Raw genomic sequence first — 26,129 nt, 5'->3', positions numbered from 1 at the left:
TGTGTTGCCAGCAGCAATTGATACACTAATTACTGCCACCAGTTTAGTAGTTTCATCCAGCAGCAGAAAGACTCAAGAGTTGTCAATAACCACTGAAACGGAACTTGACAAAGAATGTAAACGCTAATGCTGAAGAAGAGCAGTCATAACCCACCACTATTCTCTATTTACCTATTACCTAAAATAGTTGGATGTTCTGGTTAGCTTGTGTAGATTTAGGGAACAGGGAACTACTTGGGGTGCCTTTTCATTCCCACATGTGCCTGTGTCACATGACTGCTGTTACCTATAAGGACTGGTGTAGACCAACTTAAACCTGAATGGAAACCAGGAGGCTTAAGGGCTACACAGGGTTGTCTCCAATGAAGTCATCCTGTTACAAGAGGATCTTGTGCTAACAGGAGGGTCCCATCTCCCCATAACAGCCCCAACCAGTCTGCTCTGAAGGTTGGGAAAAACCCTAGAAGAGATGTTTACAGGTACAAGTTCTGCTAATGGACATCATCACTGCATTACACCACTGTTTCACATTTCTTTGAACTTCCACAAATGTAAAGAAAAAGATCCTCAATTTGCATTGACATGTTTGTTATCACCACCTTGTAAGCAAGTTTTGCCATACGATTTTTTTTGCACATGGTTGAAGTCACTGTTAAATCAGAATTGCAAGAAACTTGCAAATATTGGTGAACTTGTTTAATTGCGTTTAAGTCTTTATTGCGTAATCACTATTTTGTAGGTGCTTTAGAAACACTATATACTCTATTTACTTTTGAAGTAAAGGCACATTCTTTATACATTACGTAAAAAATTATTCCATAGGGACTAAGATTGACATTTTTTCTTTAACATATAAATCTAGAGGAATTTTTAAGTGGAACTGTTACAATAGGTAGAGGGGATTAAAGTGTTGAGAAAAGTAATGTATTTTAGAGGTCAAATGTACAAATGTCGAAGTACAAAGTTAAATACAATCAATAGCTTTTTACATCTTAAAAACAAAAGCAAAAGTATGACTGCATCTCAAGATTGCAGCACACTGAGCACATTTAGGGTTGTCTCTGGCACTTCATTCTATGCATTATCAGTTTTTATTATTTTGGTAAGCCCAATTTGTATAAATGAAACCTCATGTCCCATTCTATCATGGGAAACTAGTACCATAAGAAAGTGATACATACTGGTGGCATTTAGATTCCCAATAAATCCTATTAAACATTTGGTTCATTCTCAGTTTTAAATGATTTTCCTGTGGACAAGCCAATGTCTTAGGAAGAAGATGAACATCTTTGAAGCAGTAAAGTGTGGCAAGTATCACAAACTCGTACAGGCTTTGGATAGGATGGAAGTGCAAGTTCATTGCTGGAACAAGTGTTGCAAAAGATGTCACCGCAGTTTCGACAGTGGTGCTGCAAAGGTAGTGAAAACACAGTATTAGGACTATAAGCAAAAGCAATTCTTAAATATAGGCTCCAAATCAAAGGAAACTGCAAGTCTCAGTAAGATAAATGGAAATAAAGTCAGCCCTCCTGAAGTGCTACAATAAATGAGTTTGGGCTGAAATCAAAGGAGAGTTGTAAACAACATAAAAGCCTATGGTCTCAATCAACAGAATACATTTCAGATAATTTTCATATTTGTTATCTAGGGTAAAAGTATGGTTTCCTGGCTTTGTAAAATGATTCTAAATTTGCAAACTTAACATGGCCCCAAAGGAGCTGCTCCTTAAAAAAAGGATTAAAGATTTCTCAGTTTACAAAAGTACCACATTGCCTCTTTTTTCACATTTTCTACAGAACAGTTTCATTTGTTGTGAGACCTTAAGTGTTGTGGGATTTTGGAGCAGTATTTTGTATATTATGGATACCATCCCCTTGCCGTGTCCCTTTGCTGTTAGGAGGTTTTTCAAAAGTGGTAAAGTTGCTGCTGATTTTACTACTGGATTGTTTTGAGGAGGAGCTGTTCCTTTTGTACAGGTCTGTACATTAAGATAATTCAACTGAGGAAATAATTCCTCAGCGGTGGCACTCCAATTTTGATATACTTTCCCCAGAAGCTCACTTAGTATCAGGTCTTTGATACCAAATCATAATAGTATCCACCAAGTACTTGTTTGCTGATGCATGTCTCGGGACTGAACTGGGTGGGATGTTACAAATCTAAATTCCACAGGGTGTAAAAAACAACCATTAGATGTGCTTCAAGGCTAAAATTTACTTTTTCTGCACTTTCATCCCTGATCCTCGTTGCTGTTCTATAAAGGGAGGTCGTGCTTTAGAAATTGCTCTCTCCCAGGCAAGTCTCCCAGATACATGGAATAATTCAGAATTTTACCAGGAGGCTTGTTAGCCCTTTATATTACCTTTCTTCTTGAAATAGAAAATTCCTTCTCACATTGTTTACAGTGGGTTGCTTCGTCATCTTTTAGCCATGTATGACCCTAAAACAAAATGAATTATTTCAATATACAGCTGCTCATGTAAGGCGTCAGTGAACTGTAGGCTTCAAAGAGGCTGAATGGTTGTCTAGGTAAGGTTGGCCTAGCCATAGCATCAAGTATATCTAGCATTCCCCCCTCCCTGCCTACCAAAAGGGGGAAAAAAAAGATTTACGCTGGTACCCTACCCACACTTAACTGGGTGTAAGTGCCAATCAAACATAAAGGAATTTGTTTCTGAATAAGCATCCAAAGGACTATATGTAACTGGTAGTGTCCATTCAGACTAGAGCATGCCATGTTTAGAGAACAAAAATAAAAATAAAAAATTAAGGTATTTAAAAGCTGCTACTACAAGTTTGAAAACGACACACTCCTGATAACTGAGGCAAAGTATCCCACGCTAGCAGAGGCAGAGATGCAAATGATGAAGCAGCAGCAGCAGCAGCAGCAGCAGCAGCAATCACCAACCAGCTTGCTAATGAATGCCAGAATGCTGTTAAAGCTGCAATACCTTTAATGCTTTATTCACTTCTTTAATATCTTCCATCTTAAGCTTGGATCTAGAAAAAATAATAAAATTAATAGCAGCACTTTACATTTGTATTGTGCTTTACAGTATTCAGAGGACACCACATACACTATGGAGATCCTTACAATAACCCCCGCAAGGTTTATTATTATTATCATCATCATCATCTCCACACTGCACATGGAGTGGGGCTAGCGAAGGTTGAAATAGTGGTTAGTCGAAGGCAACTTGGTGAGTTCATGGCAGAGGAGTGTTTCAGACCAGTGACTTCCAATTTGTAGCTCATCCTCCTACTGATATGCAAGCTCTCAGACTGGAGAAATGGTTCTAGAAGGAAACACATTCCAAATTGAAGGGACCAAAAAGTTGCCTTGAACCACCCATATTTCCATCCCAGTAGCATGTTTTTGAATCACTTGCTCCTTATGCAGCATCTTACTAACTTTTAACAGCAGCATCCTCTATTGTTTCGCGCTGTGCAATAGCAAGGTTTTCTCCCCCTTTCGTAATAATAGGAACCTGGGGGCCATCCAATGAAACAATACTGAAAGATTTAGGAAGACAAAATGAGGTGCTGCTTATTCAGAGCTAAAATCATGGAATTTGCTCCCACAAAGGAGCAACTTTGATGACCGAAAGACAAATTCATGGCTAAAGCTATCAAAAGCTGCAAACCATGATGGCTATGCTGTACCGAAGGATCGTATGCCTCTGAATGCCAGTTGCCAGGAACTACAAGCAGGGAGAGAGTGTTCACACTCAGATCCTGCTTGTGGGCTTCCCATAGGCATCTGGTTGGCCCCTGAGAACAGGAAGCTGGACCAGATGGGCCTTTGATCCAGCAGGTCTGTAAATGATGTTTAAAATTGGAGTCACATGGTGTGCTTCCTCCTGTTTACAGCTGTGCTTTGCTGCAGGAAACACTGGTGTAGCCATGACAAACAATTGCCATATAAAACACGCTTTAGTTGAGATTCGTGCATTGCAGGGAGTTGGACTAGATGACTAGAGTTGGGGTCCCTTCCAACTCTACAATTCTATTATTCTTATCTTACGCAAGTTAACTCAATAATGCATCTTCTCTGGGAATGAGAGATGAACAGAAAGGGGCCCAATATCAGAACATGCTTACTGGCTAAGGTGAAGCCCCATTTCTTGAAGGGCTTGCTCCTGTTCTTCGCAGACCTTTTCCAATTGCTGCTTCTCTTCCTGCAGTTTTCGCAACTCCTACAAAACAAAACACAAAAAAGGCTATAAAATTTTCAGTAGGAAATTCCTCCTCCTCCTCCTGCTATTTTGAACTTGACTGATAAGATCTCAACCATATCACTTTTGGGTGAAGGAGAGAAAAACTGACTACCTGCCGTTTGTAAAAATGTATTACCTTGCTATTAAGCCAATGAATGGTTGACTTCACCTTAACCATTAAGAACAACATTCCAATATGTTGAAAAAACCTGTGTGTGGAAAGGCTCCTAGTCTTAGCCATGGCGATGTTGCCAAAAGACTGGCTTTATTCAGCCTAAGGAGGATGCTCACTTGATCATTTGCTGATCAGAGAAAGAACAGTTCTTTCCTGGTGGCTAGGTGTTCTTGAACTAGTAGCTTACAACAACCCCTGTACCCTTAAAGGAGAGAATCTGCCACGTTACATACTAGTAGAAAGGCACCCGAGTTACTTCCCCACGTTTCCTGTCCTGCATTCTTCAAGTTGATGCCCTACAGAGGTTCTGGACTACAGCATTTGGTCTGGCTGCGATTTGGATTTCCAGCTCACTTACTTTTTTTAACCCTTCCACTTGCTGCAGTTCTGTTTTTAGCAAAGCTGTAGTGTCCTTCTCTTGATGCAGCTGATGTTGCAGAGTCTGCCGCTGCTCTTTCTCGGATTTTAATTCTCTCTCAAGAGTTAAACTGTTTTAAATTCAGAGACCAAATAAACAAATGCCAAGTTAGAAACAAAGCTTGTTTAACAGCAGTATTTACTTCGCTAGAAATTCTTGAAATAATTATGGGGGTGGGGTGAGGTAGCATGCTCCTGAAGCCACAAGGGAGGAGTTTTGAATTTCTGTGTAGATAGTGGATATCACCTGGGAAGACAGGTGTACTGGAAGAAGCAAAGATCACCCGTGTCAAAGCAATGATTCTTCAACATCAACTTTGTCGGACTGGTCATGTTGTGCGGATGCCCGATTATAGTCTTCGAAAGCAACTACTCTATTCTGAACTTAAAAATGGACAGTGTAATGCTGGTGGTCAACAAAAGAAGTTTAAAGACTCTCTCAAGGCAAATCTAAAAAAATGTAGTATAAACACCAACAATTGGGAAACACTGGCCTGCAAGCACTCCAATTGGAGAACAACCTTTGCCAAAGGTGTCATGGACTTTGAAGACACTCAAACTCAGAACGAAAGGGAGAAATGAGCTAAGAGGAAGGCAGGTTTGGCAAACCCTCACCATGATAAACTCCTGCCTGGAAATCTATGTCCCCACTGTGGAAGGATGTGCGGATCCAGAACTGGCCTCCACAGTCACCTACAGAAACCGTTAAGAACGTGTTCATGGAAGACAATCTTACTCAACGACGAGTGATCGCCAAAGAAGACGATGTAGAGAAAAGCTTATGGAAAGGGGTGGACACTGACTTTCCTGCTTTTGCCTCTCCCTAGCAGCCCCAGAGATGTCTATGAAGATTGGGGCCCTCTGAAAATGAGGCGGGCTGTGGCATGGGAGGGGGTGATCCCTGCAAAATTTAGCAGAGGCACTTCCCACAAGCAAAATTCCAACTCACGGAAGGCCTCTATGTCCACTTTTAATGAATTGCTCCCTTACCCCCCAACCCCACCACATATAGCAAGGGGAATCCAACCTGCAAAAGCTTATATGGGGCTGCCAGGGGGATAAGGAGATGGGAATGCCTGCTTCTGCCCACCCCTTTCGCTGGATCCAACTGAGTGGCTGGGATCCAGAGAGCTACTTTAGGCATGTGAGTTTCTGGGTGATGTTTTATTTTAACAGCACACCCTCATTTTGGAACGTCTCTGTTTCACGAGTCATTTGCCATGTTTCTTGAGCTGAGCGCTGCTAAGAAATCCATATTCATAGGCTCCTTTGGGACATGCACGAAAATAGATATGCAGTTCTTCATTTCTTTAGTCCCAGCCAATAAGAGTGGCAACAAGTTAAACCAGGCCCTGCCTTCAGAAACCACAGGCACAATCAATCTGAAGCAATATATGGAAGAATGCATAAGAAATGACAGTTCAAAACGATCACAGCTCCCATATCATATTAGAAAGTTTAGTGTCAACTAATTTGCTATGCTGATGCATGTTGTTAGCTTTGTGGCTAGCTGATTTTGTGAGGCATTTAAGCTGTGAATTAAACGCTCTGTTTCCAGGAAAACCAAGGGTAAACAATACGTAACACAAGGTTACCACTTGTTATCCAGCTGGATTAGCTGCTGTTTCAAGGTCACAATTTTGCCACCCAGTTCTTGTTTCAGTTTGACATTTTTTTCTTCTGCAACCTGCCTGGCCTTTTCTGCATGCTGCAATCTAAAAAAGAAGAAAAAAGACACACACACAAGTTACATAGAACTATAGTAGGCTTTCCTCTTGCCAAAGCTACCACCTTTGAACACACCCTTATCATGCATTAACATGTTATATTAGAAGAAGAAGAAGAGTTTGGATTTGATATCCCGCTTTATCACTACCCGAAGGAGTCTCAAAGTGGCTAACATTCTCCTTTCCCTTCTTCCCCCACAACAAACACTCTGTGAGGTGAGTGGGGCTGAGAGACTTCAAAGAAGTGTGACTAGCCCAAGGTCACCCAGCAGCTGCATGTGGAGCAGCGGGGACGCGAACCCGGTTCACCAGATTACGAGTCTATCGCTCTTAACCACTACACCACACTGGTCAGTAGCTACTGCAGGGTAAGTAGGTCAGCCTTCAGCACTCTGGCCCACAAGGCTCTGTCTAAGTTACCCTGTCTAGCAAGGAGACAGATGTTCACCAGTCCTAGCCTGAGCTTGGGGAAGTTGGGCCAATAAGCTTATGTCTTCAGCTCCTAAGGAGACCACCAGTGAACAGTGCTTCAGTGAACGGCCCTAACAGCTATTTAAGCCCCATGTGCCCTGATGGAGGGCAGCAGAAAAGGCAGCCAGGCAGCTCATGCCATCAGCTCCTGAAGGGACCATCGAGTGGCCTGAGAGAATCCTGTTCTATGCTTTTAAACTGTTGTTTTAGTATGTTAAAAGCATAAATCACCTTAGGGTGCACTGGCAGAAATGCGGCATATAAATGAACAATTCTCTTAAAAGTACAACTTGCCGTTCCCTCTTGCAAATTCATCAGTTTTCCATTCCGCCCAAGGGCATCCCAAGCCTTCCCTGCAAGGCTCTTTCCCTTTCCCTCCCCTGATTTTTCCACCACATTGAACTTTCTCACATGTCTGCCTTATCCTTCTTCAGCATCTAGCACAGGGGTGAGGGACCTCAGGTTCAGGGGCCAAATTAAGCCCTCCAGGGCTTTCTACATGGCCCTTGGGAGTCTGGCCATGCCACTCCTGATCACAGAAAGGTAAAGGGGATTACAGGAAATAGGTCAGTGGGTCATCCATGCCTTCCCTAGAAACATGTTGTGCCCATGAAAGGAAACTAATGTTGACTTTGGAAACATTAAAAATTGGGGAACTAGGCAGGTCACAGCTAATCAGGCTTATGGAAGGGATTACCTGCCCTCCATCTGCTTGACAGAAGACATCATTTGATCCGTTTTGCCTTCAAAGGATGATATTGCTTCACTTTTCTGCTGCAACGAACCTTCTGCATTCTGGAGGGAAAGAATCAAACTGCTCACTGCAAAATTGTTCTGTGACTACAAAACCCAAACCATTCCAGGTCCATATATGATTAGCTTAGTAATGAAACAGGTCAGAAAGTTACTTCATCATGTCTCCCTCTTTATACTGAAATAGGTTTTTCCCCCACTTCAAAAGGCAGAGAATAAAGTTGCCTCACTACCGTAATGCTAGAACAGGCAACGTGGAGGCAAGAATCAAGGAACTGGCTTAACCTTGGGATCTGAGAAAAGATGAATTAGACATTTGAAAATAAGTTTAATACTCCACAGCTAAAAGCCAAATTAGTACAAGGAAACCACTATTGTGCAAGCCCCATCCTATGTCTATATACAAACCACGTGAGTCTCTCACATACTTTTAAGGCATCTCAGAGGGGGAAAAAAGATTAATGGGATTCTCTCACTGACCCTTAATACTATCTATCATCCAAACAATAAGCAGAGATGTACACAGGCATTGCAATCTTCAGACCTCCTGGCCAAAACAAGTGACTGAAAAACTAAGCTGATTAGAGAGAAATCAAGAGCCGTGTTTCCCCGGCTGTCATGGCTAAATAATGTTTAGCTAAGCAATCTCCTCCTTTCAACTGTATCATGTGAAGAGGCCCTTACTTGTAAGCAGGAAGTTTTCTTTTTCTTCCAGCCACTAAGAATGTGAATGAATGTTGTGCTCACTATACATCACTGAGTACATGAAAAGGGCAGGATTCATCTTACCAGCCCTGTCAGTGGAAGCCCTGCGCAAGGACTTCTGCTTGGGCAATGGGGATCCCTCTAAACACACCCTCTAATTGAGTCAAGGCGTGTCATGAGAATCCCCACTCCAAACAGAGTGCAGGGGGAGAAAAGGGGGGATTGTTCCAACTACTAAGATGAAATGCTTATTGGAAGAGTGCAATGTTAAATTCCACCCAAAATGCATATTCATGCAAGGTTGGTTGTGTCTACTCAGACTCCTGACGTTGTACCTAACAGGGTGACAAATGCCCACAATAAAAATTAATGTAAGAAACTTCTATATAACTGAACCAGAAGGCATATGCAGTTGAGACAGAGGGCCATGGTTTATGAAGCTAGGAATGAGCATCAGGTCTGTATGCACTCTTCCTGCCATGCTCATTTGGATGCAATGGGGAACTCTAGTTTAAACAAACCAGGATCTCTCCACTGAAGCCAACGTATAAGGGGAAGGAAGAATGTGTGGGCTTGGGCAGGCCACTCTCCTTTTCAGTTCTCCATTTATAAACCTGAGCCCAACAGTGATCCTACATCAAGGGTAGCCAGTGTGGTGACCTCCTGTGTTGGGGACCATAACTCCATCACGTCAGCATGGCCAGCAGTCGGGAATGATGGGAGTTAAAGTCCAAACATATATGGAGGGCTGCACACAGGCCACCCCTGTGCTACAACACAGGGCTTTTGCAAGGACGAAGCTAATGATCAGAAAGCACTGTACACATTTAAAGTGTTATGCTCATACCTAGTGAATAGGTTGCTTCTCCATTTACTTAACAAATTTACCTGAGATTTATTAAACATCTGCAAATTGATAGCTTTAACTTCCTCCAGCTGCTGGCGAAGGGCCACCAAAGTGTCCTGTTTTTCATGAGTATCTTTCTCCAGGAGCTTCATAGCAATTTCCATTTCTGTTTTCATTCCAATCTGCAGCTCCAGCTCTTTTTCCAGCTCCTTTAAAAATAAAATTCAAATCTGCATAAAGTAACAAATATTTTCTGTTGAGCTGTGTAAAACCTGACCCGTGTGAACTTGTGTTTTTATAGATTGTGTGACAATGGCTGGAATCAAAAGAAGCTGAAGGTTGCTTCTGAAAGCATGCTGACACTATTCAGCGCCCCCCCCATAGTCGCAAAGAGAGGTCAGGGGACACCTGGCACAGCCTCCAAGCAAGCTTGCTATGATGGTGCATACAGAAACCGAACAAACAATGATTCACTCCAGTTAATGAATTATGGTGTTTTACCGTTCGGATTCTTTTCTCCTCTTTCAGTTGCTTCCAGACATCACTGTACATTTCATCCAGGCCTTGCCGTGACTGCTTGTATGTTTCCAGTTCAACTTTGGTGTCCTGTTTTGTTACCTAGAATACAAGGTTATTTGAGAAATCAACCTGTTGGTAGAGTAGGTAAGTTTCTCACAAGAGAAATTATGTTTATTTAGAAGTGATTTTATATCTACAGACAGTATTAACTACAGGAAGATATGTATTATTGTTGTTTTATTAATTTATGAATTGTCCTGAATATATAAAATAATCTACCTGGAAAAGCTTGTTGCAACAAAAATGTTTTCAATTGTTTCTAAAAGCTACAAATACAGAGTGCCTGTTGTATGTCAACGAAGATGTTCCCTAAAACAGATGCAGCCACACTGAAAGTCCTTCTGCAGGCTCCTGATATTTTAGGTACTTAAAGAAGACTCTCCTGCACAAAGTGTCCTACAGAGGTATGCTAATGTTTAAATGGAAAACAAGCTCCTAGGTGGACCTCCACACACATCCGCTACATACTGTATCTGACCTCGACATGCTTTTCGCTTCGTTCACGGATTCGTTCATTTTCTTGCTTCAGCTCCTGCTGCTCTTCCTGAAGTGCCCTGATCCGATCAGTTGCTGCTGCCAGCTGACAAACAGAGGTGGGTGTGAGAAGAGAGAAGACAAACCGCCATGCATCATCTGGATGAATATTTAAAAACATCCCATTCAACTGCAGCCTGAAATTAAGACCAGGCAAGCTCATATTTCATAATTCAGCCACTAAGGTGGATACACACAACTGTTTTATTATTCCAAGACAGAAACTGGCAAGTTTTTCTGTTGATGAACATTCCTTTCAGAAAGGACACATTAGAGGGAAAACTTCTCAGTCTTAAAATGGTTAAGTCCTTCTTAGTCCAGACACTGTGTAAGTGCTGTAGTTCAATGGCAGAGCACTTGCCTCTCCCCTCTGAAACGCTGATGACTTGCTACTAGTCAGCGTCAGCAACACTAAGCTAGATGGAGCAATGGTCTAACTTGGTATAGAAGCAGCTTCCTATGTTCCATGTACCTTTAGGTTGTATACGAGAGGAAATGAACTATTTGGCTCTCCTCACCATGACCTTTCCAGCTTCCCAATTCCTATCAGTTTTGCTCTGCTCAGGAAACCCATTTGATAAGATTCGCAGTTTCAAGAAGGAAGTCACTTCAAAATTTTCAAAAAAGGAGCAGGCACCAGTAGCAATTGAAAAATTTGAGCACCACAAACCTCTTCTTGGAGCTTTGAATTGGTCTTCTCTAGGCACTCTATCTTGGTCTGCAGATCTCCAACAGTGCAACTGTGACAAAAAGATTACCAAGACCCACTTAACATTAGCCACTCAAAAAAATGCAAGGTGTTGAAGGGAAGTCTAAGCAACCAAGATTTATTCTGTTTTTTGTTTCCCGCCCCCCTAAAGAAACACTTAGCGCTCACAGTTTAAGAAAATTAATGAAAAATATAATGGTATGCAAAACACTATTATTGGATTGTAAATATGGGGGTTTAAAGTGGGGGAGTTACAAGGCTAGCAGAACTAGGTGCTAGAAGAGCAAGATAGTACAGTGGTACCTTGGTTTGCAACAGTCTTGGATTACAACCGTTTTGGATTACAACCATGTCAAACCTGGAAGTCTGTGTCCCATTTTTTGGATTACAACCCATTTATTTTTGGATGACAACCAATTTTTTGGGGAGGCCCCATTGGCGAAAGCGTGCCTTGGGTTACAACCTGTTTTGGTTTACAACCGGACCTCCAGAACGAATTGTGGTTGTAAACAAAGGTACCGCTGTACGAAGAAAAGGGGCAGATCCCTCTGAAGGAATAAGCATGAAACCCGTTTTTCAATAGTATAGCATTCCTTAAACTGCTGCCGTAGCTAAAGCTGTGATTTTAAACATGGGGGAGGGGAAGAGGACAGGGGGAAATCAAGTTTTCACCAAGGAAGCCTACCTTAGATGGCGGTTAAGTTCTTCTACATAATGTTTCTGATCAAGCACCGCAGTAATGCCTCCATCTCTGATATTGAAATAAAGATGGTATTTTAAAGAATGGCTCATTCTCTCAAGTGCAACATTTATATTAGAGACATTCCAGAATGGCAGCCATATAGGTTCTCTTGCAGCAAAAACAACAGGAGCTTTGTGGCATCTTAAAGACTAACAAATGCATTATGGAATAAGTTTTTTTGTGGACTATAGTCAGTTTGCCACAAGACTTGCCATGTTATATTAGAGGAAAGTTATCATACAAAAAGCTACATATGCATTATATATGCAAATGCTCTTCCTTTATTAGGACCAGTTTGGTGTCAACAAGATGTGCAGCTGGATTTTTTAAAAAATGATAGGGGATAAATGACTCCAAGGGGTTAAAACCAGCCCCACATTCTGACCAGCAAGGTCAAATTGCAGCTACAGCCAAAATAGAGATGCTGAGAAAAACCATTATCAATATGAAAAGATAGTTAGGACACCACTGTGTAAAGACACAAAGAAACTGGGTTTTTAAAATTTAATTCTCCACACAGTTAAGAGCAGGTAAAAAGCACAGTTTTAAAAGCTCAGTCAGAAAAGCACCCAGGACTGCAATGGATGCAGTTTTAATGCATTGTTATGAATTATACATGTTGCGCAAATATAAAATGTACAGGTTTTCTATGCAGTTCGTCCAGGTTCCCCAGTTAGCAGAGCATAGCTCCTTCAGTCCCCATTAGTTCAACAAGATAGGTGTGTAGGACCTGTGCGTAGAAATAGGGGTTGGGTAGAGGATGCCTGCCCTTAAAATCACATTTGAGTGGAACTAGAGGGAAGGCCACTGAAGCCAGAATTAGCATGTTTGATCCTCTATATATTTCCTCTGCCCTATTTTTTTTGTCAATAGCCTTTCTATATTCCATTTCTCCCACTCCTCTCTTTCTCAGAAAGAACTAAAGAAATTCCTAAATATGGATTCATCTACTTTAATTAAAAACTCTATTAAACAAAGATTAGGAACATAAATTCAACCTTACATACTCTTTGCTATTGTCACTGTTTTGTGTATCTTTAAGGTACAGGGAAAAATCAATCACTGCAACCTGAAAAGACAAATAAGATTTATTTACAATTGAATTAAGTGCCTCAACAGGATTAGCTATGCTTTACTTTTTTCTTATCCTCTCCTTCACATTCTAATAAATGAGTTTTAAGGGAACAAAGCACAGGAGGCCAACTTTTTTCAGCCTGGGGGATGCATTCATCCTTGACCAACCCTCCATGGAGTGCACCAACCAGTGCTGGGTATGGTCACCCCACAAAATGGAAAGGAAGGAAACACTATGGCTCACAGTACAACAAGTGCTTTTGGAAATGCTACTCATAGGGACTCAATTCACACACAAAGACACACAGTGGCCTTAGCACAGTAGGAGGCTCTCCCATACAGCAGTGAGTAGGGACAAGTGGTAGAAATCAGGTGTCCAACCTTGAATGAGCAGAATTGGTTCTGCTTACTTAATGCCACCATATGACCCCCCTGGCTTCAAGACAGATTTAGACTACTAGGATAATATAGGCCTGAACTACCAAAACACAAGTTATTCCTATCTACAGGGTTGTTTATGAATGTTAAATAATCACTCCTAGGTTTACCTGGGTGTCCAAATCTTCTCCTTTTAAGCAGAGATTTGCATCAATGACATTCAGTCCCACAAGCAGACCTATGATCACAGCTCCTTCCTCTTCCATCATCAAGGCATCAGGCTCATAAAATTCACTAGGAAAGAAAACAGATAATTTAATAACTAATGTGGGGGGTACTGTATTATCCACCCAATTAAGAACAATTCAGTAAAGATTATACTGAGCTCAGTCCTTCCTATCAACTTTATGGTCAGAATACAAGCACTAGGCTGAATCCAGATTTAAAAATACAGTGGTATCTTGGGTTACATACGCTTCAGGTTACAGACTCCGCTAACCCAGAAATAGTACCTTGAGTTAAGAACTTTGCTTCAGGATGAGAACAGAAATCCTGCTCCGGCAGCGCAGCAGCAGCAGGAGGCCCCATTAGCTAAAGTGGTGCTTCAGGTTAAGAACAGTTTCAGGTTAAGAACAGACCTCTGGAACGAATTAAGTACTTAACCCAAGGTACCACTGTAAAAGTAACAGAAGGGAGATAATGCAAGCTGCCTTTCTCCCTCACCCCACACCCTGTGCAACAGCAGCCTCTGAAAATCTTCTCTCAAGGGTTGGGAGACACTGGGGTGGGCTGAGGACTGCCAGCCCCCTTTCCATAGGCTTTTCTCTGGATCAAACTCATTTCCTTTACATGCTTCCCTGTGTGGCAAGATGTGTTATCCCAGAATAATAATAAAAAGTCCAAAAGATACCTCAATAGATTCTTGTGGTCCAGGAGTACTTTCAGGTAGTCTGCCAGTTTCTTTTGCATCACAGCAAGATAAAGCCAAGCTCTGCCTCTTCCTATTGGGGTCCTACAATTCCACAAGGACACCAGGTGTCAAACATGCTATCCACTCGGTATATAAAAATGCATCCGATAAATGTTTCTGCAGTTTACCATGAGTACATCTTTCCTGCAGCAGATAACTGTTTATTATACGAGCCAGATAAAAAACATTTAGGCCTACACATTTATTCATTGCCTTTCCTTTAACTGATTAATTAGTGAATTACCAATTAATATAAGTACTGTAATACCCAGTGCTTTTTTTCTGGGGGTACGCATACCCCTAAACATTTTGTGAATCTAAGTTTGGTCTCATTGATGGGCAGTATTTCAATATGAATAGGAAAATGAGAGTACCCCTAAACATATTTTTTTTTAGAAAAAAGCACTGGAAATACCTTATTACAGAAGATTTGGACAGAACATTTAAGTAAAGGAAATATTGTCCTGAAATTCTACCCTTATTGATCCATAGCAGATTCCAACGTATAGTTAGCAGGGTAAAATCTTAAACACTTTGCAGGATTCAAAAAAAAAAAAAAAAAAAAAAAAATAGACCAGAGGCAATTAATATTTCATCCAGTAGAGCTTTACTGCTACTGAAGGCAAATGAGCATAATGGTCACAAATCCAATACATTCAGGATTGGCACTGTTCATAAGAAATCCAGTTGCAGCAGACTTAACTTAAACTTACAATAACCTGTAATAAGTCTAAACCTTAACACTAAGCATACTATGTACAGAACACCACACCAGTAGGAAAAGAGATAGAAAGAGAAAAAGTGAACCCCAGGCTCCTTCTGGCCTATTTTTATAGTCAGCATGACCTTGCCAGAAGAGATAAGAGAACCAGTTTAAGCCAGCTGTACTCTGCTTCTCTGAAGGAATAACCAAAACATCATGAACCTTCTGCTTGTTTCTTTCACACAGAGAGGCTTCCGGAACCCTCTTGAATTAATTAGAATAGGAAAGATCTCTACATATCAGATCAATACTTTCTGTACTAAGAACTGCAAACTGGGAAAGTTTGACTACTGGGAAAGTCATATGGGCAGGTCTAAATAGTTAATATTGAAGCAGGTCCTACTGAGATCAATATGACTTTTTCCCAGTACCCACTTTAATGTTTCCCTCTGGCATCTGACACCTGTTGAAAACCCATTGCTCTGAATTGGCACAACAATTCTTATAAAGAAAGAAAAAAGAAATCTGTAATAATTTTGACAGTCTTAAATGTAAAATGGTATTGGTAAAAGCATTAAATGACAGGAAAATGTAGCTAAACTGTCACTGTATACAACAACAGAATTAGCACTGAAAACCCCTGTCAATAAAGGATAATTTCAGCGAAATTTTCCCCATCTTTTAACTTGAAATTAGCCCATCATCTTGTTAACAAACCAACCCATAAAATATTATGAAGGTACATGAATACTATTAGCAACCTCATTCCTTATAACAATTTGTTTCCTTAACCTCAACCTGAATCTTTTAAAACTCACTTTAACTCTGGCAGATTTCTGACACTTGTTGCTAAATCTGATGCTTCTGGACAAAGTTTCTCCACCATCTCTAGAGGTCCAAAAAACGATTTGTTCTGCCCAATGAAACTCTTCTTAGCTAGATAAAAGGGAGGCAATGGAAAGGAAATAATGTTGCATTATTTCAGTTTAATGTGTGCAAAGTAAAAAGGTTCACAACAGTTCAATGAACAGAAAGCAAATGTAAAACACAGAAAGCACACTTAACAAGGGAAGGAGTAAGCATCATTAAACTTTTAAGTAAACATGGATCTGCTTGCATAATTCAGGTATTTTCACACCTCACATTCAGGCTACAATTCTGCATACACATACCTGGAAGTAAAACCAACTGAACACAGTATGATAATACTTTCAAGTAATATAAGATTGTGCTATGAAGTTCTTTTTAGGAAAACAACCCCCCAACTTTGCATTCTGCAATTTTATTGTAAAACTTCTGTGGCTAGAGTGAACATTTAGTTTAAAATGGCAGTCCATCTCTGTCACGCATTTATTCCATTTACATTTTCAGACAAGTAGCAGGAGGAAGGGTTCAGAGTCATCTTCAGTGCCACACACAACAATGCTCTCAATGCTATTAAACTTGTTCCATTTCTCATCCTACAGAGTTCTAGAACAAGGTCTGTAAGTGGTCCAGCAGATGGGTGTTACCTTGCTTTAATGCCACTTCTGTTTCCTTAGTAAGAGGTAAATTGATGAATTAATCAGGCTATGAATTCCACTTTGAACATGTAATTCCTTTTTGCTTTGTCTATTACTCCTTCCAAGAATCTTCTCATGGCACAAACCACACATTTTTTAATGACTTCTAGAAATATCTGGTGGTTAGCCTGCTTATGTGCACAGTTAAAGCTAAGATCCACATCAATTAAAATACTCTTACAATGCAATCCTATATATGCCTATTCAGAATTCAGTGGGGGATAGTCCCAGATAAACTGGTTAAAGCTGCAAGCTTATAATCAAAGGCACATACATACAAGGATAAGAAAAATATACTATTTGAAACCACAAGGCAAAACCAATACTGGAAGGAAGCTCACCTTTAAGTCCATGCTTGAGACAGTGTTCCATCACAACAAAGAACTGTTGCAGAGGAGGGAAGTCTGAATCAAGGGTCCGGCCCAAACTCAGAGCTGACTGGATTAAGACTTTAACACTCAGTTTCATCATGTTCATGAGATTTGAACGTTCTTCCATCATGTGGAATTTGGCTGCTGAACAAATGTAGATACGCATACATATCAGAAAAGAAACTGACGTAAGACTTATTCTCAAAACATCAAACCCCACAAAACACCCTCTTGCTTCATAGTTTAGCACAACAGAAATATGCCAGAGGTGGTGGAGGAGGAGAAAAGAGGCAATAGAAAAACCAAAACAATCCAAGATTTTTTCCGTTCATATATCAGGAACTATATATACACCTCTCTTGTTAAGACAGTGAATGTTCATGAAACAGATGCACTCTAGAAAGGGTTGAAATGGTGCAGTTAGGTGGTGTGTGTGAGAGAGAAAGAAAGAGAGACATTTAACAAACCAAGGAGCAATCACAGACCTTTAAGGTCTAAAATACCCACAAGCATTAAAACACCCCGCTTATTCCCATCCCAATTTCTTTTAAAAAGAAAGCAGCGAAAACATTTTGGGTGCAATGTTTTAATTCTATTTTGTGTCTCGTATGAGAATGACAGTCCTAGTTATGCCCAAATACAAACAGAAGAGCTCATAAGGATGGTGACACAGAGGAACAAACATCTGCCAGTCAGACTAAAAGGGAAGCCCCCGCGGATTCTGCCTTGGTACGACCCGCATTCTGCAGTGAAAAGGAAAGCATCTTAACTTCACAGGGAGAAGGATCAGAGCAGCGAGATCAACGCTGGAAGGAGGGGAACAGAGCAATAGCCGCTTCCGAGCATGTTTTGCCTTCTGCTCTCCTCTGTAGTCTCTTTCTGGCTCACACAAACACACCTGCATTTTGGCAGCTCAGTGCTAATAAGCTTCCCGCAATGTGGGTTCCCCAGGGAGGCTCCCACCCACCACCACCATTTCTACGACCCCTAAGCAGAGGCCGCGATAACCCCCCTCCCCCCGCTTAATTCCCCATTGGTATCTCACCTTCACCTGGCGTTACCAGAGCAACACTTCCCTCCCCCTCAAAATCCAAAGAGAGGCCCTTCATTGGTTAAAGGCACCCAAGCCGCTGATCGCCTTCCTGCAAGCCAATCGGAACGCCCGGTGCACAAGCCGGTGTCTCGGATTGGCCACAGCCAGCGACCTGCCCTCCCATGTTCCGACCGGCCAGGAAATGGTTTTAAGGCCCAGCCGCTACCGCAGCCCTCATTGGGCAAACGGGGAAAAGAGGCTTTGGGCAGAGGCAGCGCGACACTGTAAACAAGGGAGGGGTGGCGCCATTTTAGTTGTCTGGTCGCTGTTACTTTCTTAAAGGCCTCTTCCTCTCGTTGTGGAAAACCAAACGCGAGGATAATAGTACTGTGTTTTTACACTTGCGTGTATTTTTCCTCTGTAGCAAATGCTGATTTTCCCCCACTCACCTCAACGTCATTTAAAAAGCTTTGGTGGCTGACAAATACAACCCTTTTCAAGACGCTGCTAGACAATTTCATGTGTTTCAACTATATGGGGAAAATGCTTTCCCAGTTTGAAATAAAATTTGAATTGTTGTCAACAAGGTAACACTAGAATTCAAATAAAAATCAAGGCCTCAAGAATAATTAACAGTACAGTACAATTTCAGCCACAAGTGGAGTTTTTTTTAATTTAAACGAACCACTTCGTTTCTGTTAGGCACTTAGCAAAGCTGTATGGTTATTTCAGTGTCAGCACCTGGGACTATAAGGGATATATAATACTTGATGTTTCGTAATTATATTGCAGCCTTGTACAGTATTAGCTACGTGTTCCTAATGACACATTAGTATATGGCCAAATTTCTGGTGGATGAAGTGAACACAAGTTTTGTGAAGCTGAAAGAATTCCCACTGAAGTTACTATGTTAGGGTTATGGTATTAAGGTGCTTAGGTACTTTTGCCTGCAGTGTGGCTAGACAGAAGCAAAGCATTCTGAACTTAGTACCGTTTTTGCAAGCTTTAGGAGTTGTAAAAATGGATCATTCACTATTTTTAGGATTAAAATTAAAAATGTCAAGAGTTCTGGTTTGCAAAACTGCAGCAGGCAAACCAATGAATTGATAGTCACCAGCGGATTGATACTATAAATCTATGTATGTCTACCCAGAAGTAGGTTCCACTGAGTTCAATGGGGGCTTTCTTTCAGATGTGAGCATAAAACTGCAAACTTGCAATGGCTGGGGTGTTTTGTTATATTTGAGAGACAATTCCTTAAATGAAGACTATTTTAGAGCATTTGAGATAATTTGAGTTGCATTTAATTTAAAACAGTCATAGCCAGCTTTAAGCATAAAGGCAATTTATGTATACAAACTGAAACATTTAATGGTAGTAGTTAATATAGAACTGTATAGAATTGATAACTTAAAAGTTTAAGACACTTCTGAAATTGATAAAAGTATACACATTACGCTTTCTCAAACATGAATAGTCTGAAGTGGGCATTCATACACAACTCCCTCTTCAGTCCACTGTAGCTTCCTTCAAAATAAGCGTGGGTAGGTTTGCAGACTTGTTTGTTTATTAGAGTATTTACAAACCACCAACTCATTAAAAATATTATGGTGGTGTATAATAAAATCATGAAAACATCAAAAAAATCTAAAACCATAAAATACACAACAAAGGACCAACAACCTCAGTCAGAAACAACTTGAGTTGCTTTCATTGGAGCTTCTTTCTAAGGAATCATGCCCAGCAGCCTGAAACTCACAATAAAACATTTCACAGATACAATAATCTGCCAGCAGTTATCCTTCAGCAAGTTACAGTGGCAGAACAGACCAAATATAAAAAGTGTGAATGTACAAGCAACGATGAGAGGTTTTTATTTTTTATTTTTTGATGGTAATTCTGAAACACTCAGGTAACTGTGATTGTGCAGAAATCAGTGAGGGAATATTTTGGTTGCATTGTCACTTTTTATTGTCATAAATTCCAGTTGTGTTAGTTTAAGGTAAAGGTAAAGGTACCCTTAGGTCCAGTCGTGGACGACTCTGGGGTTGCACGCTCATCTCGCTCTATAAGCCAAGGGAGCCGGCATTTGTCTGCAGACAGCTGCCGGGTCATGTGGCCAGCATGACTAAGCCGCTTCTGGCGAACTAGAGCAGTGCATGGAAATGCTGTTTACCTTCCTGCTGGAGCAGTACCTATTTATCTACTTGCACTTTGACGTGCTTTCGAATTGCTAGGTGGGCAGGGGCTGGGACTGAACAATGGGCGCTCACCCCGTTGCGGGGATTCGAACCGCCGACCTTCTGATCGGCAAGCCCTGGGCTCAGTGGTTTAGACCACAATGCTACCCGCGCCCCTTTTTGTGTTAGTTTATTGCAGCAAAAATCCATCTGCTTAAGTCGACCATAGCCCACGAAAGCTTATGTCAAAAAAAAAAATAATTGAGCCACAATACTCTTGTCATGGCACTTTAACTGAATCATATAAATTTTAAGAATTCCTACGTAAATCAGAATTCATAAAAAGTTTGTAGCACCTACATTTCTCAAAAGCCTGATAAAGCTATTTTCTTACTTGCTACAAAAAAGTGCATTGCCTGCCCATTTGGCAGTGCATCATATGGTTTAATGCAGGGGTAGGCAACCTAAGGCCTGGGGGCCGGATGCGGCCCAATCACCTTCTCAATCCGGGCTGCGGACGGTCTGGGAATCAGCATGTTTTTACATGAGTAGAATGTGTCCTTTTATTTAAAATGCATCTCTGGGTTATTTGTGGGGCCTGCCTGGTGTTTTTACATGAGTAATACCCTGCCCATCTGGCTGGGTTTCCCCAGCCACTCTGGGCGGCTTCCAACAAAACACTAAAATACAATAACCTATTAAACATGAAAAGCTTTCCTAAACAGAATGTGTGCTTTTATTTAAAATGTATCTCTAGGTTATTTGTGGGGCCTGCCTGATGTTTTTATATGAGTAGAATGTGTGCTTTTATTTAAAATGCATTTCTGGGTTATTAGTGGGGCATAGGAATTCATTCATATTTCCCCCCCTCCAAAATATAGTCTGGCCCACCACATGGTCTGAGGGACGGTAGACCGGCCCACAGCTGAAAAAGGTTGCTGACCCCTGATTTAATGCTCCAGTAATCAAGATGTGCTTGATAGCTTAGGTGGGGTGGTACACACATGCCTCTAAAGTGGCACAATAACCCAGTTAGTCTTTGTCTGTAAGAATATAAAGAACAGCCTTGCTGGATCACACCAAAAGTCTTATCTAGTCCAGCATCCTATTCTCATAGTGGTCAACCAAATACCTACGGAAAACTTAAATGATTTAAGACTACTGGAATGGCATACTATTCTATTTTTCAGGTTTCCATGTATTTGTAGGTATTTATATTTAGTTGTAGTGAATTTCTCCATGCCCTTATTGCCTTCTATTTCTCCAACATATTTTAACCATGGATAAAAAATACAGTGTCTTAAAAAACCCTGAAGGTTGTAACTAATGTTTGTCATACTCAGAGTAGAACCATTAAAAATGATGGCCACGACTAACTTGGGTCCCTTCATTTCAGTGGGTTTACTCCAAGTTGAACTTCAATCGCTACAACCCTAACAAGATTATTTTTATTCTTTCAGTACCACAATATTCTGTTTTTGCCATAACACAGATTAACACAACTATTCATACAAATCCTGCATCCCAGTGTTGGAAAATTGTTTTAAGTTCCAGGACTAAATGTTTAATCAGCTTTCCAGTCCTTTGCAGGAATAGAAGAATGATAAAACAGCCCAATGGGACTTATTCTCAAGTGGTGGACATACAGTGCACAGTTGTTTGGGAGTAAGCCCCAAATAACGCAATGGGGCTTGCCATTGAGTAAAAATGCACAGAAAGGAACTGGTAATTTGCAACACATTTGGGTCTCCTAATTTTCCTACATAACTGGCTTGATAGTAACAGCTCTCTCTCCCATCTTGTTCCCTTCCAATTAACTTAAAGAGTTACATTTCTACACTAGGATATCCCTTTTTCTTTACCCTTAGAGTGATTTTTTCCTACTGGAATTTGATAATACTCCAAATATTATATATAAGACTAGTAAAGTTAAAAAAGATAAAGGACCCCTGGAGTAAGCTACAATTGACATCCATCAGCCTTTATTTATAAATTTATGGACTTTTAATAATTGAAGAAAACATTTTGATTGCCTAGATTTAGTAGTTACAACTTTATGCTCTATTTCTACACAATTATGTTTTTATATATTCATCTAAGTCATTGTCACCTGATACAGGCAATCGGTGCAAGTCATTTTTCAACTGAACTAAACTCTCCAGGAGAAAACAACCATTCTTAAATACACAGAATTATAGAACTGTAGAGTTGGAAGGTACCCCAAGGGTCATTTAGTTCAACCCCCCGCAATGCAAAAATTAAAATACTAAAACAGATTAAAATTACCTCAGTTTTCCAGACATCTATACATCAATGTAATAGGTGGATGAAATAAATGTTAATGAACTTCAGAATAAAATGCAGTCTGCTACTACTGTTTTATCTTTTGCAAACCTCTTTGTGATTTTCTACAATCAAATGGTGTATAAATTTTAACAAAGAGTTTGCTAGAGTTTAGTTCTTGAATCTATTTTCAGTTCCACACCTCAACACTAGAACATGTGAAGGAGATGAACTCTGAGCATGCTGTTTGCATCTGTCTGCTTCGAGAGGCAATGGAAGCATGCACCATCAAACCATTGGGAGAGTTACAGTGCTTGCTGTCACTGTAGAAACCAATATGAGAGAGACATGATTTATTGCAGCAGGGAGAGATGAAGGTGCCTGGTTTTGCTGTTACAGGTGTGTCATGGCATTTCTTTTCTCTGCACCCCTCATAGCAGCCACTTCTCCTCTGGTTGCTGCTGTGGATACATGACCTGAATGCCTGTCTCCAGGCATTATGGTAATCTGCAAGAGATTCCCACATGGCAGGGTTTAATGTTGCCAGCCTTCACGTCACACTTGCAGACATCTTTGTGACACAGAGTTGGTCTGCCAACAGGCCTAGTGCCTGAAGCCAGCTTCCTGTAAAGCACATCCTTGGGGATCCTGACATCTTTCATCCTGTGTATGTGACCAAGCCAGCATAGACCTCGTTGAGAAACTGCGAAAAAACTTGGAGTGTGGGCTTAGAAGAGCACATTTTTGTTTGAGACTGTCCTGCTATGGGATGCCCCAAATCATCTTGACACAGTGCATATGGAAGGCATTGAAGTGTTGCTCCAGGCAGGTGTTAAGTTGGCCATCACTCATTTCCATAAAGCAGCATACTCAGCATTCAAGCCTGGTCATTAGTATCACATTTTCCCATACCCTTTTGGGGAGACAAGCCATTACTGTAGCTGCTGTACCAATACACTTGTCTAGCTCTGCATCAATGGACAGGTTGCTGGTTATGGTGGAGTCCAGGTAGACAAAATTTTCTACCACCTCAAGTGTGCGGTCACCAATGCTGATGTGTGGAGTGCTGGCAATGTTTTGACCCAAGATGTCGGTCTTTGTAAGGCTGATGGTAAGTCCTAACTCCATGCAGGCTTGGACAAAATGGTTGATGAGTCTTTGTAGAGTTTTCTTGCAGCGGACTGTCAAGGTTGCTTCATCTGCAAACAAAATTTAGCAGATGATAACCCATCACACTTTTGGGGGGCATGGAGACGTGACAGGTTGAACAGACACCCTGTCACTCCTTGAATGGAAGTGCACACCATCTTCAGTCAAACAGAAGGCATGGGAGACCAACAGGGAGAAGAATATGCCAAAGAGAGTTGGAGTGAGAGCACAGCCCTGTTTCACACCAGTATTAATAGGGAAGGTATCCGAGGATGAAATGTCACACTGAACGGTGCCACACATGTTCTCATGGAAGGACATGGTAATCTTGTAGAGCTTAGATGGGCACCCTATCTTGTTGAGCAGTGTGAAGAGTCCTTTCTGGCTGACAGAGTCAAAGGCCTTCATCAGGTCTATGAAGGCAATGTACATGGAGCATTCCTGCTCTCTGCATTTTTCTGGTGCAGTGAGAAAATCATGTTGACTGTTGACCTCTGAGCTCTAAAGCCTCATTGTGACTCAAGATAGACCCTGTCAGCAAGTGACTGTAATCTGTTGAGAACTACATGTGTGAAAGTACTCAGCAAGCTACTGTAATTGTTACAGTCATGGCAGTCACATTTGTTCTTGTAGAAGGTCACACATGTCTTGTGGCACAGATCCCGTTCCCCAACACTGCAAGAGAAGTCCGTGGAGGTGAGTCATGAGCAAATTGAGGCATGCTTTCAGCACCTCTGTTGGAATTCCATCCTGTCCTAGGGCTTCCCCACATACCTGAGACAGACAGAGCCTGGACGCTATCAACAGCTGTGTTGAAGACTATGTTTTCCTGTGAGTACAGTTCTTGATAGTTCTCTGCCCATCACTTCATCTGCTTGCTATGGTCTGTGATGGTCTCTCCAGACAAGGTTTTTAGTGGTGCAGTTTTTTCTACTGTTGGTTCAAAGGCTTTCTTCATGCCTTTGGATATTTTGTGAGTACTGCCACTGTCAGCAGCAAGCCAAATGCTCTGACGCAGCTTTAGCTTTAGTCACTGGCACATCGCCTGGCAATCTTCTGGGCGTTGTTCCTTGCACTTCTCAGTGCAGCAAGCATCTTCTTGCAGGGGGCACACTTTTAGTTCACAACAGCCTTGTGCTTTGCAGTGGTAGCAGGCTCCATGTTCTAAACGCTGGCCTCAAACCAGTCAGGGATCTGCTGCTCTCTGCTGTGCAGAGTGGCTTTTCTGTATCTGTGACACCAAGTACAAAGCCTCAGTCTGGAATTTGGGGGGGGGGGAGTGTTTCTAGGTCAATCAAACAAAAGTACATACAAAGAGCCCTGCTGGATAAGAACAAAGCCTATCTGCCTCCTATACTGGAGGCAATAAATAGCCATCATGACTAGCAGCCGTTGGTAGTGCTTTACAGGACGGGGGGACGGTAGCAGAATAATCGATGGAAGGTAACACTATCTAAGTCTGTGACCATCACCAGCTCTTGCGGTAGCAAATCCCAGAATAGAAGGTGTGTGAAGAGGTACTTCCTTTTGCCTGCCCTGAATCTTTGTTGAACGTAGCCCATGTTTCTAACATCATGACAGACTGGGGGGGGGGGGATTTCTCACTCTGCTTCTGGAGTGGAGAACCGCAGCTCCCATCAGCACAAGCGGCCAGGGATGATGGGAGTTGTAGTTTAGCAACATCTGGAAAGCGGCAGGTTTCCCCACACCACGTGCGTTTTATACGCTTTCTATCATGTCCCCCCCCCCCAAAAAAAAATAAAAGGGGAAAAAACATAAAGGTATCCATCGTATGCAGGCAGCCTTGACTTAAGCCTAGCCACCTCCTTATGTTTATATTGGCTAACAATGTAAGAAAGTATTCCCTCCGCCGGGCGACCAACGCTACCGCCCCCACCGGCAGTTTAGGAAATAAAACCACTTGCTGCTTCTTCGCACTCCTCCCGCCGCCCCCCCCCAAAATAAATTCAATATCACAAGCAAGAAGCATGGCCCTACTTGGGTTGGCTGGGCTGTCATTGCTGAGCGGTTTGGGCACGAGTCCTACCAAGGCTGCGGACTTCAGGGCGCTCCCATAGCCGGCTGCTAAGTTTTCCGAGGCTTTCTTGGCCAGCGAGAGGATGGGAGCCGGCCACCGCGAGTCCTCGGCCGGCCTCTCTTTGCCGCCGCCGCCGCCGCCCCTCAGCTCAGGCGCGCTGCCGGGGGTCCGGGCGGCGGCGGCGGCGGCTTCGCAGCCCTCGCTCTCTCCCGCGGCGGGAGCAGCAGGTACTACTTCGCAACTCTGCCCTCCTTCAGCCATCTTTGCTGGGTCATATGACGCGAGTCAGGAGCCCTGGGGCCTCGGCAACTTCTTCCTGTCCCTCTCGGGTCCCTCTCGCTGGCTTCCTCGCCCACAGCCCTGGTGTGGCTGCTCTGCACTGGCGTCGAGGGAGGAACTTGGGCGGGCTTACTCCTTCCTAAGGAAGCGCCTCTTTCGCGCGCGCAAGGCGAAGCCGACTTTTGCCTCAGGAACTTTGCCCCCTTGGGCTCGTTTAACATGGGATTCCCGCG

At 42.0% G+C, this 26,129-nt stretch overlaps 1 protein-coding gene across 3 annotated transcripts; it reads right to left on the bottom strand.

Annotated features, from left to right (window-relative positions):
- Positions 1-692: 692 nt before the first annotated feature.
- On the bottom strand, positions 693-25,996 carry RUFY1 (RUN and FYVE domain containing 1). Of its 3 annotated transcripts, none has more exons than XM_082211596.1 (18): positions 25,578-25,996; positions 16,905-17,078; positions 15,820-15,937; positions 14,239-14,340; positions 13,499-13,622; positions 12,884-12,945; positions 11,820-11,885; positions 11,096-11,165; positions 10,370-10,471; positions 9,814-9,930; positions 9,354-9,521; positions 7,705-7,802; positions 6,405-6,524; positions 4,751-4,880; positions 4,102-4,196; positions 2,952-3,000; positions 2,363-2,440; positions 693-1,409 (listed from the first exon to the last, which is right to left on the bottom strand). In XM_082211596.1, exons 1-18 carry the CDS (start codon positions 25,876-25,878, stop codon positions 1,269-1,271), a joined length of 2,115 nt encoding a protein of 704 aa, XP_082067722.1. In that variant the 5' UTR covers positions 25,879-25,996; the 3' UTR covers positions 693-1,268. The 3 variants fall into 3 exon arrangements, with proteins under 3 accessions (XP_082067722.1, XP_082067724.1, XP_082067723.1); XM_082211598.1 differs by having other exon boundaries at positions 25,627-25,748; XM_082211597.1 differs by lacking the exon at positions 25,578-25,996 and adding an exon at positions 17,980-18,058.
- Positions 25,997-26,129: the final 133 nt, after the last annotated feature.

This window comes from Podarcis vaucheri, assembly GCF_965113315.1.
Source record: "Podarcis vaucheri genome assembly, chromosome: 2".
In the NCBI taxonomy this organism is placed as follows: Eukaryota; Metazoa; Chordata; class Lepidosauria; order Squamata; family Lacertidae; genus Podarcis; species Podarcis vaucheri.
Note: the sequence above shows the minus strand (reverse complement) of the source record. Positions and strands in the feature narration are given on the sequence as shown.